The 18,747-nt window shown below is 37.1% G+C and overlaps 2 protein-coding genes and 1 long non-coding RNA gene across 4 annotated transcripts in view; 2 read left to right on the top strand and 1 right to left on the bottom strand.

The window, feature by feature from the left end:
- The window catches only part of HLCS (holocarboxylase synthetase), an 85,700-nt gene extending 78,121 nt beyond the window's left edge, over nucleotides 1–7,579 (top strand). The window contains exons 7-11 of the mRNA XM_053386691.1: nucleotides 151–218; nucleotides 902–1,062; nucleotides 3,719–3,833; nucleotides 5,703–5,916; nucleotides 6,815–7,579. Of these exons, the coding sequence (XP_053242666.1) occupies nucleotides 151–218; nucleotides 902–1,062; nucleotides 3,719–3,833; nucleotides 5,703–5,916; nucleotides 6,815–6,986 (730 nt within the window). The 3' untranslated portion in view covers nucleotides 6,987–7,579. The remainder of the gene's footprint in view (nucleotides 1–150; nucleotides 219–901; nucleotides 1,063–3,718; nucleotides 3,834–5,702; nucleotides 5,917–6,814) is intronic.
- A 4,080-nt stretch (nucleotides 7,580–11,659) lies between these two features.
- Nucleotides 11,660–15,624, top strand: LOC128413014 (uncharacterized). The gene is made up of 2 exons (XR_008330218.1): nucleotides 11,660–11,989; nucleotides 14,921–15,624. It is a non-coding gene; the product is annotated as an uncharacterized LOC128413014 (long non-coding RNA).
- Nucleotides 15,625–16,276: 652 nt separating this feature from the next.
- Nucleotides 16,277–18,747, bottom strand: part of SIM2 (SIM bHLH transcription factor 2) — a 49,397-nt gene continuing 46,926 nt past the window's right edge. For both annotated transcript variants that reach the window (XM_053386689.1, XM_053386690.1), the window contains one exon: nucleotides 16,277–18,375. In XM_053386689.1, the coding sequence (XP_053242664.1) occupies nucleotides 17,642–18,375 (734 nt within the window). In that variant the 3' untranslated portion in view covers nucleotides 16,277–17,641. The remainder of the gene's footprint in view (nucleotides 18,376–18,747) is intronic.

Genomic DNA, 18,747 nt, shown 5'->3' with positions numbered 1-18,747 from the left:
GCAACATTTTTCTATATGTTTTGCCTTTCCCATTGTTTTAACATTTTTGACCTGAAGCTGAAATGATAATGTAACAAAAATTATAAATCTAATGTTTATATGAAAGCCACACATTGTTCTAATAGGAGTTTTCCTTTTTACAATTTGCAGGTTGATGTACAAGGTGCCACAGGAAATAGGTCTGATTGCGATTGCGGTTCAACAAACTCAAGGGAAAGGTATGTTGGTGTAATTCTGATGTCAGCAATACAAGTTCATGAATTGGAAATAATCATCTGCATTGAAGATTACAATTTTAAATAGCTAAAATAGCTGTGTGAAAAAGTGTGTGAAACCATCCCGAGTTGTTAGTAAGCACTTTTCTGACTCGGTATTTTCATCCAATTGGGGTTTTCATAGATGCTTTTCAGGGAAGCCAAATGCAATCTCACCACACCCCAGTTCCGTGACAGAGAACTACTACCAGCTGTATGCTTTTTTTGGCATGACAAATATATACCACAAAGTTGTTCTTTTCAATGTACCACCAACTAGGTGGTATTTAATATGAAAAATTATAAAACCTATCCTCTGATAATTATGTATTTAAGCATGGATCTAATCCATTGACTGGATTGTTCCTGTTTTTAATCTTCATTTCTCTTCTCTTTTGGCCAGAGTAGACATATTGACAGTAGACATACATACATTTCTTATTGCTACAACTTACGGTGTAAGCAAATCACATGTATATGATTTTTTACTTGTGAATTAAAAACAGAAAGAAACAATGTAAAAACTTTAAACCATCAATATATTAGAACGCCTTCAAAATATTTCATTAGGTTTTCTCAGTGAACTGATGAAGCTTTCTTTTTATATAACAAAACAAAACTTTCACAAAATACTTTGTTTTTTTAAGGCCGTGGTGGGAATGCTTGGCTGAGTCCTGTGGGAGCTGCTTTATCAACTCTACATATCACCATTCCTTTATCTTCTGAACTGGGACGAAGAATTCCTTTTATTCAGCATTTGGTTTCTCTAGCAGTTGTAGAGTCTGTTAGATCCATACCTGGATACCAGGTATTGTATTTGTGTGTTTCCTATTCCATTATTTTTACGCTTTTTTGACCTAAAATGACTTGAGTATATAATTGACATCCCCACTTAGCATCATTCAACTATCAGAATTTGCCCCCAGGCAAATTTGATTTTGCCCCCAGGTAATTTTTTTCTCTTCATGTGTATGATGGCTGTTTCCATAATGAACCCCCCCAAAAAGTAAGTTAAGACTAGCAACCCATTCTGGTTTACTGTATTATACCTGAGTTTCTGTAATGAAGATTGATTTGCCTCTTGGTCTTACTCCTGGACTTTGTTTTATTTTTGTTATAAAACTGATGAGAGGAACTGAGAAAAGAAAAAATAATAAGATTTGCAATTGCCTCTTAGGTTTTAGTTGGAGCTGTTTCACTAGCCACTTCATTCCTTCTTTCTTTTTCCACTTCTTGTTTAACATTGAAAATGTTTGCCCCAAGCTCGGAAGCAAGAGGCTAACCATATCCTCTCAGGGGGGAATCAAGTGTCCTGTCATCAATGCTCAAATTACAAACCAATCTTCTTTAGCACCTCATCAGTTTCCTTTGAATGTAACCAATTCATAATATTGGCTAACTGTAAAACATTGGTATTTTACAGGACTAGTCAATGAAAACATGTGTTTCCTATATTACACAAAATCAGTGACTTGAGCACATTTACACATGAATTTCATTAGAGTGGTACCCAGTAGCCTTTCATATAGTTTAACGGTTGTCTTCTATTAACACTTCCCAACTTCAGGACTTCATAAGTTGACTGTAAAAATGCTTCACAATGGAATGTAAAATAAAATATAGTGGTTTGGAGTATTAACTGTTTAATGTAGGAGTCCCCAAAAAGAAAAGGAATACTTTACAGGGATAATTCAATCTCATAAATACATTAGTTGTCAGACACAGTACAACTGAATAGCAAATCTTCCCTTTAGAAGTCTGTTGTACTTTTTTGTTGTTTTCTCTGATATGTTCAGTAACTTTTCATAAATAAGTCTCTAGATTAGTGCACTTGGATCTTTGTGCAAATAGTTCAACAACTATTTTTCCAGGTGTGCAGGGGAGAGCAAAGGACATTGGTCCCACTGACTTTGCACAATACTGATACCATCCAGTGTCTTAATATAGCACATTACAGGTTCTTTCAGATTACCTGTTTATTGAACATTCTCCTGAAGAAAGGATCTCCAATCAGACCTTATACTTGATCTCAAGCCAAATACACTGAAATGTCAAGTCTTTGCTTTGTCATCAGTTCTATCCAGGACAGACTCCTGTGCTCCCATCCAGTATTTAAGAGGTTCCTTCAGGGAGCATCTCTTTGAAGCCCTCTGGTCATCCACAGGTTTCTCTCCTGGAATGGACATGGTCTTCTATGTTCTCCCACAGCCCCTCTGCTTCCTCAGTCTCTCTGCCTCCTGTTCCTTAAGGCAGATTTCTTCATTGCTATCACCCCAACAAGTAGGGTGACTGAACTCAACATACCTTCCATCAGAAGCTAGCCCTACATGTTCCAAAACTTTTTACCCCACTAAATATACCTGTACATGCTAGATTTCAAGACGGGGACTCAAAACCTACATCCAGAACACAGTAACATTCAGATAAATGGGCAGCCTATACTACCACACTAGGTAGAAAAGTCTCTACTTCATCTCTGGTGAGATGGATAAAAGTTGTTGGTTATAAGGCCCATCTTTTAGCACAGGCTACTCAGCCTCGGCTCTCCAGATGTTTTGAGACTACAATTCCCATCATCCCTGACTACTTGTCCTGCTAGCTAGGGATCATGGGAGTTGTAGGCCAAAAACATCTGGAGGGCCAAGGTTGAGGAAGCCTTCTTTAGCAACTCTGTTTCACATAACAGCTCATTCCACTCGGGCAGCTGCCACTTCTGTTGCTCTGTAAACCAATGCACCCATATCTGAAATATGCCAAACAGCCACATGCTACTCAACAAACATATTGACATGACAGCACAGTTTAGATGGTATGGAGCTTTGGGGGTAGGGTTTTATGCACATTGTCCCTCAAGTGCTGAAGCAGTCATCTGCCCACTGCAGGAAAGCAACAGTTTTTATGTATCCCGCCTGCAGGATACCTCCTGCATCCAGCAGGAGAATGGGACATTGGTTTCTTCCACAACATACCTTCTTGCAAAGGCATCCAAGTCAGGTGGCTGCCCACAGCACCACTCAGTTCATCCAGATCACATTCAGGATCAGGGCTCTTCTCTCTTTTTGTCTTTTCCATGTGTCTGTTTATTTTGTAAGTGGTTCTGCTAGTCTGAAAATGAGATGTTAGGGAGAAAAAGCTCCAGGGTCACATGTTTCCCATCAAACAGGAGTTATTATAACTCACCAGGGGCCAAGAACAAACCTTGAAGGTAAGTGACTAGTGTTTTTATCTGTGTCCAAATTCATTGTGGGCTTTTGCCTCTTTGTGGGTATCTTTGAGAGAGAGAGAGAGAGAGAGAGAGAGAGAGAGAGAGAGAGAGAGAGAGAGATGCTGCTCAGTTTTCATTTGTGTATTCAGTGTCAGTATTAAATATTTGGAGAACAGGAAGCGCTAGACAAAGGATTAACACCATGCTGCTTTGGGATGCAGTAATATAGAGCTATAAATATACATGTTGGTTTCCCTAGGATATTGAGCTTCGAGTGAAATGGCCAAACGATATTTACTACAGTGACCTTATGAAGCTGGGTGGCGTTTTAGTGAATTCCACACTAACAGGAGATACATTCCACATTCTTATTGGTAAGAACATAAATGGTTTAAAATATGTTTGTTTGTTTGTTTGTTTGTTTGTTTGTTTTTAGGCATTTTTCTGCTATTGATAATGCAAATACATAGCAAAATAAATGTGGTCGTGATTCACCTGGCCCTTAATGGATTGTTATCTGACTCCCTGCTTTCAGCTTGCAGGAGAAATTATTGATTTGTTCAGTCATGGGAGGAGAGGCATAATCAAGAATCCTTGATTATTAAATAAATAGTGTCCATGTTGTGTGCTTTAAAGGATAGGTAAATAGGAATAACAGAATCAGGTCTAGACTTAGAGCAATCAGCAGACCTACTCTCAGTATCTCTTGCTTCAAAGTTAGGAAGCTTCAGGAGATGGTGGCAGCAATACTCATTTATAAACAGTATGAAGAATGCATCTCAGTGCAATCTCATTTGGAACAGGGATAATGTTTGAGATGATCCAGCTTGAGATCCATGACTTTCACAGTGTTCACCCTGCAGTGGATAGTTGCTTAACATTTTTTTAAGCCCATATCCATTAACAGCATTCACAATGTTCTCCGCACACACCAGAAAACATCTTGGATAAAACTAATGTGGAAAATACACTTTTGAGAATATTATCGTTTCACTTCAGTGCTTCTAGGAACAATCCTAAAATCCTATGTCAATCTGTGGGTTTTGTTAACAGAGAATGTTCTTAAATTTTATAATATGAATTTGATTCCTGACTCCACCCTTCTTAAATGTCAAGATAGCTAATCCACCTCAGATCAATTTATGAATACTACCAAATAATTATTTCCATATTTAATAGGTATATTACTTATAAATTATTAAAGTAATGGTTTCAAAAATAGGGCATTTAAATGTGAGTATACTTGACAAGTCTGGCTCTGGCATCACATGCACAGGGAATGGAAAACCTACATTGCTCAGAAAGGGAGGAAAATAAACAGGTAGTAGAAGATTGGTGTGTACATTTCGCAGAGCTATGTTTAGGAGGCCTGATCAAGAAAGCCCTGAGAGCTGCATTTAAACACCCTGGCTTTCTGCCAATAATATTATCCCCTGCTAGAGAGCTGGGTGAGAAATGAGGCTTCAAAGAGAGTCTGGCAAGAGAGCCCTTGAAAGCTGAAAGTTGACTTAAATGTGGAATCCTCTAGGCTTTTCTCAAAGAAGCCAGTTGCTGCCCTGGAGCTGGGGGAAATGCAATTTTTTAAAATGGTAGAATATAGCATTTCATAGCCGCATCTTTCTTTTTCCCATTAATGCTCTCTTGCCTGTATGCTGAGCCATGTGTGTATGCATGAGATGGCCCATTAATTTCAACCTAAAGAGCACATCTACACATGCACACCAAACAGTATATGCAGCTCGACTTCCTCCATCAAAATTTAGCAGGGCAGCCCTTGTAGGTGGGGCAGTTTCCATACCCACAAGAACTCACTGTGGTGGAATGGGACATTGTTCTGTCACATATTATGTGTATTGTTCTGTCACATAAAAACTGACAAAATATATCATTTGGCAATTTTACTGCACAAAACTGTTCTTTGTTTTAAATGAAGATTGTTCCAAAGTTGCATGTCTGGATGTGGATTGTCCTGGACTGAACTAGCTTTCATTGGAGGAAAAAACCATCAAGCACTGTCATGAGGCTGAGCCAGGCTGTCTTGTATTTAGCACATGAGATGGATTTGAGTTTATATGAGCTTCTGTCATCTTTCATCATTATTTAAAGCAAATCTATTCAGGAAATCTGTAGATGGATTTTTACAGCTGTCTGGAGGAATGGATTTGTCTTATGATACAAAGAGACTTTTTCAGAGAAACAAAACTTTTCCTACACTGCCTTTCTAATTTATTTTTCTTCCCCAGGCTGTGGATTTAATGTGAATAACAGCAACCCCACTATATGCATCAATGATCTCATTATGGAGCACAATAAGACAAAGAATACAGAATTAAAGCCCTTAAGTGCAGATTACCTGATTGCAAGAAGTGTGACAGTGCTGGAAAGTCTGATCAACACCTTTCAAGAGAAAGGACCTAATGGAGTTCTTCCCATGTACTATAAGTACTGGGTACACAGGTAAATAATTTGAAATATATATTCTATATCTTTTTTTAAAAGAACACTTATTTTTCTTTTACAAGTAATAAAGAACAACATAAAGAATCAACAACATAAAATAAAATTTCCTTCTTACTACCGGTAATCTTAATTGTTTTAGTGGTAAATTGAACTAACCCCATCAAGAGGCATTTATCTCAAACCAATAGTGACTGATCAGATATATATGTATGTATGCATTTAACATGTTTCACTTTTTCAGCATGTGTTAGAAGTATTTGTTTATGCATAGGCAGATTTGTCATTGAGTATCCATGCATTAAAATATATCAGGATGTTTACATTGGAGTTGTTCCTTAAAGCTACATTTACCTAGCATTTTGAGTTAACGTGCTAGACATGGATCATGAAGTCTGAGCTTTGCAGAATATCTGAGAAGAAACAGATTAATTTTACTATAGTTAAGCAAGTCTACCTATGAACGGGTGGGTGCAGGAAATTCCCACTGACATTGTTCATTATGATGGTAGGCCATGTCAGTAAACCCTATTGTGTATAAGCTATGTAGGATCCATGTGCCTTTCTGAAGAATGATCTCTCGTACAGTGCCATTTATATGAATTTCATTAATCCATTTATTTCCTTTTGTCTATTCAAACTTGGTTAAAACCCTCTGTTTAGATGGGGAAATCATTCATTTCTTAATTTTTATTCAAGGATTTCTACATCATTTTTCAAAACCCAAAATTTTCCCGAAGCATCTTCCAATCAGTATAAAAACATTTTAAACTTAATATCAGTATCTAAAATACCAAAGCCTTTTACATGTTTATGTAACATTTATAATTAGACTGAGGTGAGTTTATGAAACTTGATGGTTTTTTAAAGTGGGTAATTCCTTGTTTTTTATTTGCAGTGGTAAACAAGTACGGCTTGGAAGTGATGAAGGGCCTTTAGCGTGGATCGTTGGAATCGATGATTCCGGATACCTTCAAGTTCATGAGGAAGGCAAAGATGTAGTAACCGTGCACCCAGATGGCAATACTTTTGATATGCTGAAAAACCTGATAATTCCAAAACAGCAGTAGTTTTTGAATGTGGTGAAACAGCTTCTCTCTCAGACCATTTTCTAGAGTTTGGCTGGAGGCTGTCAAACTAGAAGTATCTAATCTGAAGAATTGAAACACTGTATACCAAGGAAAACATTGAATTTTGAGTCATTTAATTTTCCTGGGCTCTTGGCCCAGTGACCTGGGATTTAGTGGCTTTTCATGTTTGTTTGTTTGTTTTCCTTTCAGTCTCCATGCAGATGTGAAGGAAACCTTATGGTCAGCATGAAAAGCTCTAGCTTCCAATTTTTGGCATGGAACACTCAAGTAGAATTAGCTCCATAAATCTGTGTTATCCTGTTACTACAGATTCTTCACGCTTGCACTTACAGTATACCTTTACATCCAGTGCTCATATTACTTTGTATCTATAGGAAGGAATGCATTTTGCTGTAGAATATTTCCTATATTAAAATGATATAATAAGTTTGGTTTACCAATGCCCCAGTTTAGTATGGTGTTTTGTTTTTAAGTTGTGGATGAACAGCTATATGCAAAATGAAGTTATATTATTCATTTTGAACATCTGTTTTAGAGTATGCCATAAAATTATTTAAAGAATTTTACCCCTCCTGCTGTCTCATACCCACAAAACAATGATCAAAAGGAATTTTAGCCTTTTAGTAAGGTCTCTCCATATGCTGTGTTATATTGGAGTCCAAGTCTTTCAGAAGCTTGATGTTTCCACAACTGACCACTAATTGTTATTTTTTCTAACAATAGATTTCTGACAGTTGCCCTGATTCCTATAAGACTATACAGAATCTTCCAAGCTTATGGAATTGCTTGGAAGTATGTTTCAAGTTCGCAGTGCTATTTTGCATTTTCCTTGGATTATGAATCCGACAAGTGTTTCTGCTTTAATGGCTATAGCAGAACCTATTTTCCTGTATTATCTATTGTGCCTTATGCATTAAATATATCATAGTGTATGATACATAATTATGTGTCATCTCGCCTACTTGGTATGGTCCTCTGATCACTCTGATCATTTTTATGATCAGATGCCAAATACTGATGAATAGATGATACGTTCAGCTTCTTGCACTGTTCTCAGAGGCTCCTAGGTGTATGACTGTGTTTCTGGACTAGGCTGCCTAGGCTTATGGAACTCGCTCTCAACCCAGCCCTCCCAGGCTATAGTTTGAAACCAATTTCTGCATATTGGGGAACTGTTGGTAACATGACCTCCTAATGAGAACTGCCATGGGTTCTAAAGGACTCCCTCATGTTACGTTAAGAAAGTGCCCTGAAATGCATGCCTGACATGTAGCCAGAAGCAGGTTTGTAGGTTAAAGTTCACTTTATAAAGAATCAGGAAATAAGTAGATTGGCTCAAATATAAATCCAAGAAGCCTTAAAGAAAGCAAAGAAGTTGGCCTGTAAGGGTGGATTAGCATAATCCCTGCATATTGGAGTCTTGAGTAGTTTGACTATAAATTACTGGAGATTAAGTTTTCATTTCATTTAAAATGAGGATTTTGACTTCTGTTGCATAATGTTTCCCACACTGTGACATCTATGACTGTTTCTTGCTTGATGGCATTGTTATCTAACCAATGAAAAAGTAAAACAATTTAGCTTATTTGAGTGGCTGTATATTGATTATTTGTTCAAACAACTAATGGTGAGAAGTAATGACTTGCAAAACTCTCTGGGACCAGGAATTCAAAGCTCCTCTTATTATTGATTTAATAACTCCAGTGATCCTTAAGATTGAGTTAGTATAATAAAATAAATGGAAACTCCAGCAATGTATTTGGTATTCAATTTTTATTTTTATTTGCCTGTGGAATCCTTCTGTCCTATTGTCCTATCTCAGGAGCTTTTAAATGTATGATTCATACTATTTACCTGGTTAGCTGCCAAATTAATAGAGCAGGGCTGTGCCACTTCATTGTTCAGTCTGAACCTTCATCCCAAGTCGCACAACAATCCACTCCCCAGTTTCTACCTGACATCTTGCAAACATGTTCCTACTGTGAAAAGCTTATGACTTTTCACAGTATGCACCATTTTAATAATGTAGGGTAGTTTGAGTATACATGACAGCCAAGATTGCTCACAATTATTCAGGAGGGTAAATTCAAAAAAGAGGTGTTGAATTTGGAGACGGGATCAGTGAAATTTAATTGTTGAAAGGTTCTCTAAAGCTTGTTCTTCATCTAATTCTGCCCCTTTCACTTACTAATTTCTGCCCTGGTTTTTAGTATGTGTTTGAGGAAATGTAGGGTACAACATCACTATTGATGTTATTTGGGGCAGTGAAAGATCAGACAGATGAGGGAAGGGATAACTTCATGCTATCGTGTCATCTGGCAGTCCATCAGATGTAATTGTTTTGCTACAGAATACTATACCAGTGAACAGAAAAAAAACAGCTACCATATAGAATTTGGTATCTACCTGGCATTCATTATCAAGGTTGGGCTGGATGAAAGGGACAGGCCTAATCTCTTCCTATGGTGTCCTGATTGGTGCAGCAGCAATATATATTCAATGGCTGGGGAGAAGGGGTCCATCATCCACTTTGCTTTTCATAGCAGCCTGTCCAGCAATTAACTGATGCCAAAGATTTACATCAGGTGCTGGGCTCTCAGGACAGGACAGGGTTCTTGTTGATGTGAGAGGTGGTCTTTGAGATGCTCTTGGAGACCTCCCCACTTGTTGCCATGCATGTCCGGATGGCAATGGCAAAGAGTGTTTTTTACTAGCTTTAGGTGGTGTGCCTGCTGCTCCTTTTCCTAGTGAAGCTTGTTCTGGCCTTTGTCATTCGTGCCTTAATTATACAAGGTGACCTTCCATAACAATGTGAAAGATGGACAGTTCTCTGCTCCATTGACTTCTGTTTGCCTGAGTGACTGAGCATGTGGTTGGTCTAGATCTTCCCCTTCTTCCGCTCCTCCCTGTTTCATGTATGCACAGAACACATTTTATTGATTTATTAAACTTGATTTTGTATTGTTTGACTATATTTGTTTCATTTTGGAAAAATCAGTAAAGATACCTGTTAATCAAAAAATTATATCTAGATTAGATAACAATAATGCAATCTACATAGAGCTAGAGTTTTAGTTGGGCTTTATAGCTACTCTTTATACCCTACTCATACTGGTTACCAATTTGTTTCGAAGCTAAATTCAAAGCGTTGGTTTCAACCTTTAAAGTACTAAAGAAGCTTGTCCTCTCCCACATGAGCCTGCTTGTAGCTTAAGATCAACAACAGACACCCTGCTCTGTGCCCCATTATAATTAGATGATGGGTGGGCATCAGAGACAAGGCCTTTTCTGTGCTGGTACTTAGACCTGGAATGCCTCCTATGGGAGATCTCCCAAGCTCCATCTTGGCTTGCATTTTACAGAGCTGTTTTTTCTTCTACTGGTGTTTGGTACTAGACTAATTGCTTGGCCTATTATTATTATTTTATCTTGCTATATATTTATACTGTTACTTCTTAATATCCCTTACTGAATTATTTTGTAGTTTATATATATGGTATGTTTTTTTGTAAGCTGCTTTGAATTTATTGTGTAGAAAATTAGGGTAGAAATTTGAATATGACATAAGATTTTCTTACCTGGATAATAAAGAATGTAAACCTTTGTTAAAGTAAAAACAACCTATGGTTTGTTTTATTTCAAACCATATTACAGTTTTTGCACTGGAAAAATTCTTTCATTTAATTTCCTTTTTGTAAATGAAAAGTAATGAAGTGTGGACATGTTGAAGCACAAGTGGATTAGGTGGGAATATCACTTTTACTTCTGCTTTTGAATGGCCTGCACTGTACATACAAGACAACATTCATGTCTTGAATGAAGGGGGGGGTGTCAGCATCAATTGTAAACTGTCATATACCTGACTTTATTTTTGTTTGCTTCAGAACAGCTGAATAAGGCCTTTCTGACTCACAGCTGTCGCAGTCAGAAATGCCTGCAGGACTTTCTATAGGACACACAAGTAAAGGTGTGCATGGGTAGTACAGCTGGTAATCACATTGTTTTCCACATCAAATGTGGCAACTACTCACCATTTCTGTATGAAAACCATTTTATAACAGTCCTTGTGACTTTATAACATAGCAAAATGTGTCTGGACAGAGTCTGGAGGAGCCAGCCAGGCATCCTGGAATCCAGAAGTAGCCCTCTGAAAATGTGCAATACTATTAAAATGTCCAGGTTAGTAAAACACCTTTTCCACTGTGTAGCTGATGTCGTCTTTCAGACTGTTCTTTAGATGAAGTGCTTTCAAAAATATTTCATTATGGTGCCCATATTTTTTTGCAATATGCGCTTTTCTTCCGGACCAAAGTTTTAAAACTCCTCATTACATATTAAGAAAATATCTGTACAGATTATTTATTGACAGTAAGGCTTCTTAAGGAACTCTGGTGTGCTAGTATTTGAAAAGAACGAGGTGAATTGCATCCAGACAGAACTGATGACCTTTCCAGAATTACACAATTTCCACCAGGTTAGGTACTCAGAACTAAGAATAAACTGGCATTAGTCATCTATAAGCCTCCATAACACCTTGAAATACATGTCCTAGCAAGTCGTTATGCCTCAGTTATCTTTTTTAAAGCATGGTGTGTTTATGCTATGGATCATGCTTTCCTTCTGCAGGAATTTTTTTTTTTAACTGATTACAAAGTGCAAGTTAATAGTTTTGTTTCAGCATAGTTCTGATTTTTGAAGCTAGGTGGTGGGAATATTTATACATTGCATAGCTGCCAATAGAAGTGCTGTTAAACAATATATCGTGTGGAAAGCAGGACATAGCAGTTCTTTGTAGTCTCTGTGCAGTCTCACCTTTCTGTTCTCCGCATGTGTAGATTAATATTTGGAACTTCTGGAGCAAGCTGGTAACATTCTGGCATGAAAGACTTATCTGCACAGCCGTAGCACACACCTAAGAACTTCACCTTCTTGATCAATTCCTTTGTGACTGCTGCAGTAGCGATTACAGGAACGGTAGAAAGGTAGGCACTTCTTTCCTTCTACCTCAGAACTTTGTTCCTCTTCTTTTTTTGCCTTGCCAGATACTTCTTCACTTACCCACAAGCAAACTTGGGACTGTCAAATGTTTGTACTGTTGCAGAGATGCACTGCACAGTCTTGTATAACTAAAGATTGCCATTCTAGCATTTTCAAGGAAAAAGTAAACTTGATCTTTTGTTTGGAAGTCCTTTTGGTGTTAAATCCATCTGCAGCAATAGCATTTGGACCAACCTGAATGTTGCAAAATGGTAAGCAAGCCTTCATGATGGTTGTTAAACAAACGGAAATGGAGACGAGGGGGAAAACTTGTTTGATGTTGAAGTTGTGGAGTCTGCAGTCTTAACATAGACTGTGGAAGGGGTTAGCAAACTTAAATAGATAAGGCTGTACTAGGTACTATGCATGTTAAGTTGTGTCTAGGACTGCTGGGACAAAGAGACGTACAGTGGTTGAACCCCATTTCTGAAAATATAGTCCAGTTGTTACCCAGACCTTTCTCCATCATTAGATTCAACAGATACTTTGGTAAGGTGGAAAGCAGATATACTGAGAAACTAGGCAATTTTTGAACATCAAAGCAGCAGCAATAGAGATGATTGGATCCCTTTCTGACCTCGAAGCATGGGTACCCCCAACAAAAATTTAAAATTTGGCTCTGTAATTTGGAACTAATGTGATTTGATTGGTTTGTTAATAAAAATTATTTTTTTTAAAAAAAGAGAAACTAGGCAATTTTTATATTAACTACAAAGCCGGAGATTATTTTTAAGTGGTGCACTCAGATAAACAAAGAAGTCAATGCAAAGCAAATTGACTACTATTAGTAGTTGGAGAGAAAGACCTATAACAAAGCCCCTTCTTCAAGTGATAGAAGCGAATCTTTCTCCAGTTTTAGGATTCCACTCCTGAATAGGGTATTCTAAAGGTAAAGGATCCCTGACAGTTAAGTCCAGTCACGAACGACTCTGGGGTTGTGGTGCTCATCTCGCTTTATTGGTTGAGGGAGCCGGCGTACAGCTTCCGGGTCATGTGGCCAGCTTGCTCACTATTTTGACATTTTGGCTAGTCATTTTTTTTTTCTCACGGACCAACATGGCTACATTTTTTATGCTTAATACAACTTCATTCCATCATAGCTTGAGTTGAGGATGGGAATAAGTGCGGTGGGGGGAGCATTTAATTAAGTATCAATAGAATTACATTCTAAAGTTCTGAATAAGCCCTAACATTCTGTCTGTTTCTAGAACTGCTATGCAGTGAGGAAAACAAATGATGTATTTCATTTCATTGAATTACCTAAATTGGTCAATGTAATATTAAAAATACAATAAACATTAAACGTATTTTATAAATACACATTATTTGTACTGTACTTCTAAAACCAAGCAAATAATAGAAGTCCATTATTCCTTTGTCTACAGTATTTTATTTAACATAGTCTTACGTAATAAATAAGCAAAAGCTTTACAATTTAAGGGAGTAGATATATAATCCTAAGCAATAGTAGGATGTGTATGTATTTCTTTTTCCACATACTTTTGTCAAATAATTTATTTTTGCATCATAAAAAAGCAAAATCTAATGTTCCAGTAGAGGAACAAACAGAAGAGTTTTCTCTCAAGAAACTAGCTCAAAAAACTGTATCGTGATTTTGGACAAGTAAAATTATAGTAGGAATTTTATTAATGCATTCAATGCTGTCCTTTACTTATGAATGTGAAGTTCAAATCTAAACCTATTTACTAGTGAGCAAGCCCCACTAAACATAGCTAGACTCACTTTCTGAGTAAACATGCATAGGATTATGCATCTTAAAATTATTCACTGGTTTGTTGCTGCAAAGTTGAGCTTTTTAACCAAAGTAGATTGATGCGAGGGAAATCTACACAATTGTACACAGCAGAGCAGTTTGTACTAGGTGTGTGTGGCATTTCTACTCATAAGATACAAAACTGAGGGTTACATTTCCCAACTCCATTTTTTACCATTTCTTACAAAGTGTATAGAACCCTGCAAAGTACAGTGATAGGCTTTTTTTCTGTGGGGACACAGGGGTACACATACCCCTAAACATTTTGTGAATCTTTGTACTTTTCTTCATTTACTGTATTTATTTTCCACAATTTGAACTATAAAATGGTGATTTTCTTGAGTCAAAATGGGAGTACCCCTAAACATTTTTTTAGAAAAAAAGCACTGGTGATAGGTAATTATAGTTCATAATCAAGAAGAGAAATGGCAAAGTAAAAAAGTGGGTGTCCCACTCTCTGTACTTCCATTGCATGTAAATGATACACCCAGTTTTCAAGCACTATTCAGGATTTTTAAAGTTTTATCCATCGTGAGAGGGAAGGGCTGCATGTGACAGCCTCACCCCTTATGACTGGGAAGGTCTGCAGAGGGACTGTAAGTACATTGAGCTGAAAAGGGTTCCAATTCTTAGGAAGCCTGATTGCAGGGAGCACTGTAAGCTCATAAACAAAAATGTGCTTGCAAGTCCTCTTCAGGTCTTCCCAGGAAGATCAGAAGCGAAGGGCCAGAGCAGGCATGTGCATCCTTGAGTCCTCTCTGTGGATAGGACTTCAAAATGCCTAAGGTAATTTATACATTGTGATAGTGGCAGGTTGTTAATTATTTGAAACTGCTTATCGTCAACAGCATTACCTAAATGACACTGGGCAATTGAACAGTTTAAAAAGTGTACTTTTCAGAAATATTTTCTTTCTTACAAAGTGAAAGAGGCTTAGCATATATACAGTCACTCTGAAGAAAATAAAGTAAGTATGCTACACTGCAGTTGTGTATCAGATTTCTTTTTATGAGTCAGCTAATTGCCTGTATCTCATTGGGGAATACATTTTTTCACATAGCAAAATAAACAAATGTTATTTGGCATAAATGTATTCTTTCAGGATTACATCTGCATGAACACTTTGAAAGACTGTAAACAAACTTGCATCTGGCAATAGAATTGTGTAATGACATCATGATAAGATCATTCACAAAAGCTCCTTTCTATGAAGACAAGCTAAGGGTGCTGCTGATGTTTTCAGCAATATCAATTACATCAGAAAAGGTATCAACGTTCACAGAATTTACCTTGGGCATCTGGGAGGATATTTTTGTTTGGCTGTTAGGGGGGAAAGTTCACTTCCATCCTGTTAAGTACATTAGTCCAATTTAACTATAAAATTAAGTCTCTGGCAAGTTTGTTGCCCAGATAATTTATGCATGTTCTTAACACTTAGAAGACACACCACCAAGCAGCAGTTTTTTGTAGTCAAGGTATTGAAATATGTTCTACAACAATTAGCACTGTGCAAAGGATGTGTCAGACACCTCTTAGTGCAGTGTGGTGAATATTACAAAGATGAGGCTAGAGCCCAAACTGTAAATGTGAAGTTCCCTTTATCTTAAAAACCATTCAAAATAATGCAGTTTTGAGCCTTCCAATTCATAAAATACTCTAAGTATTTATCCAAATGTAACTATGACCAAAGAATGGTAGCCAGTTCACCTGGAAGCACACACTTTTTTCTCAGCCTGAAAGATCAAGCACAAGAGGGAATGAACAAGGCCATTCATTCAAACAAACAAACAAACAAACAAACAAACATGTGCAAGAAAGAAGGATGACCCAGTACCCCATAAAGCACTAGAGATGAAACATATTAGTCATGGTGAACAATGGGCTGAAGGCAAGGTGCCTAGCACCTATGGGAGAAGCATATTTTTACACTTTGGGAACTATTGGCTTCAACTCAAGGCACAGGCTAAGTCTGAATTCTAATGTACACTGCTTTGGCACTACTTAAAAATGTGCATGCTCACAATGGTTAACTTTAAATAGGGCAATACTGAGCACAACCGATCACTTTTAAAAAGCTTATTTCCTTACAGTAACAAATAGCCTTATAAAATTAGACAAGGAAATGGATTGTATTGCTGCGTCTAAATGCAGAAAAATAGTTTAAGAAAATGTCCTCATTACCTTTCAACTTAGTTGAGATTTGAAAAGGTGCAATCAAAGCTGTTTCCATATTGCACAAGTTAAATTATATATTATTTCTTGGAGAAATATTCTTAAATGGGTTCTGTCTATACTCAAAACAACGGCAAAACTGTTATTTGCTTCCTGGGGGCACAGTTGTTCTTCCATGCTTCTAATGAAAACTTCACTTGTCTGAAGGACGTTTTAGAAGTTTTTGATGTAGCTCAGAGTTCAGCAAAGCTAAGAAAAACTAGTCAAATTAAAATATACATCTGACTCCAGTGTTAATGTTCTTTAATGCCAACCATTTTTATACATAAGCTTTTTACATATTAGGGTGCCTTCTGTTCTGTGATAGAGTAAGATGATAAATGGTTTATTAGTTATGTTGAAATGACAACCACATTCTAGTAACTCCTAGTGTGCAAAACAACCTTCACGTGTATACACACCCACCACATGTACACAAGAGCTTCCCCCATTTAACTGGATAGCACGAACAACTTTGCATGTGTATCCTTTTGTGCTATTGCTTATGATTTTATTAAAGCACCCACAGAAAACTGGAACACAGGAGAGCTATATATTTATCGTATTAAATCTTTGCAGGTACTTGGGTTGCCTCACCTTCCAGATTAAACATTACAAAGCCAAAGATGAATATACTACGTGCTCTACGAAAAATGCAAAATAAAATGTAAGTGCCTGAGAATTCTCATCTAATCATTAGTGCAGTTGGTGAATGTATTTTATCATATCTTAACCATAAAAGTTGCTAAAACTGGCTGGGCTAAAAACATAAGCCCACCAAACAGAAAAGATTTGAAGTCTCGTTGACAGAGCAAAATGAAGAGAATGCAACTTCACTCCTCTTTGGCTGGCAACAAATACAGTTTTGGATATATTCTAAATGGAAAGTGTATTTGAAACAGTGAAAACCTTTGTCTTTCGTTTTCAAATAGATGATTTGATTTCCCCCCCCCACACACACAGTGTAACAATCACCAGCTCTTTGGTAGTTATCTCCAAGCTTATTGGGCAAGTAGATTTTCATTTTCTAAAGATGCATAGTAGCCATGCAGCCTGGCAATTCTATACTGCCTTGAGTAATATATATCCAAGCCACATGAATAAAAAAAAAATGGTTTAATTTCAGGGATTGAAATCCTAAATGCATGTCCCCAAGGTAATGCATTTGACGGCAGTTAAACAGAGACTATCACAAATAACCGGTAATTACTGTCTCCTACCAGACTCTCCATTTGTTAAGTGATCTATAACTTTCAAATAATTGAGGGATTGTATTTTTTAAGAAAACAAAGTCACTCTATGTATCAGCACATAAACTCTTATAATTTAACTTATATACTGTAAAAATAACAAAAATATGATCTGTTACATGGCTTCTTACTAGCAGAGTCAACTGCAGAGATTAATCTGGAACAACAAAGTACTGAAGCTACCGGTAATTTTTTCCCCTTCACCTTAAAGGTACTGTTACACATGGCTTGCCAAGAATGCATGCAAGTTTGTCCCACTGATTTTAAACCATGCTCACTAAGTGCAACCATGTATCCTCATGCTTCAGGGGAACTATTCCAGTTTATTTATTTATTTTATAAACCACAGATTTCTATTACTGTCACCTTCCATTGGCTATTATTACAGACGTTCCAATATAATGGGGAAGTGCAGGCTCCTTGTGAGCCTCAGGGGAAGAGGCTGATGAAGGACTTTGGTTTTTGTAAAACATATTTACTTCCTCAGAACTGTGTCCATAATTCTCTGCTACGTGTCCTGTGGCAGTACACGAAGAAGTTTGAAATGTGCCATGTTTGGCTAAAACCCGATGGTAGTTGAGAAGTACAAATGGAACTTGCCCTGCATGCCTAACATCCACAGTGTGATCGTTTTCAGAGTCATGATCAAACTTTCCGGTCATTCTGTCATCAGGTTCCAGCTCACCTAGATTTGCAGCATGATGGGCAATGTGCTCAAATTTTGGTTCTTTCATACAAATTCTTCTTGTTTGTTCATATACTGTTGGAACTGGGAGAAGGTGATTTAATTGTCCAATAGATTTAGTTTGGAAACATTCAGATTTTGACAAAAAAGAGTTGGCTAAGGAGTTCGAAAAGGGCTTTTCACTTAAGTTGTTTTTTTCTTGTACACCTCTATTGAAAACTAGCTTATTTTCTTCTTTAATGAGATGATGATGATGTGCTGGATATATTCGGCTTTCCATTTTGTTGCTGTGCTTTATAATGGTGGAATCATAGCTCTCTTCTTTGTATCTGCTATTTCCTGCTAGGGTGCCACAGCTTGCAAAGCTGTCAGATGTACTGTCTTGGCTATATCTTCTGTTTGGTAGTGGCACTTTGAAAGAAAGAAAAATAAAGTTCTTTAATGAAAGCAGTTCAAGCAACGAAGTGCACTTTGAACATACAGTAAAGTCTATTTAGATTGGGGACATTCGTTTAATGCTGTTTTTGAGCTTGCTTTAAAGCCTTTGTGCAAATTAGCAAGTAGCTGCATTCCAAATAGAATCAGGAGGGGGGAAGGAATAACTTATCCATTCCTTCTCCATGCCAAATTGCAAGATGGGAGTTAAAGCAGGTTCTTGGAAACTCTAAATAATTAAATTATAGCTAATTACCTTCTGAGGCAACTGGAGCATTATTGGAACTATTTAAAAATGTAATTTTTGTAAACAATTTTGAGTTTTATTTTTTCACTTTGGATACATAC

The sequence above is a fragment of the Podarcis raffonei genome, chromosome 4, assembly GCF_027172205.1.
Source record: "Podarcis raffonei isolate rPodRaf1 chromosome 4, rPodRaf1.pri, whole genome shotgun sequence".
NCBI lineage: Eukaryota > Metazoa > Chordata > Lepidosauria > Squamata > Lacertidae > Podarcis > Podarcis raffonei.
Note: the sequence above shows the minus strand (reverse complement) of the source record. Positions and strands in the feature narration are given on the sequence as shown.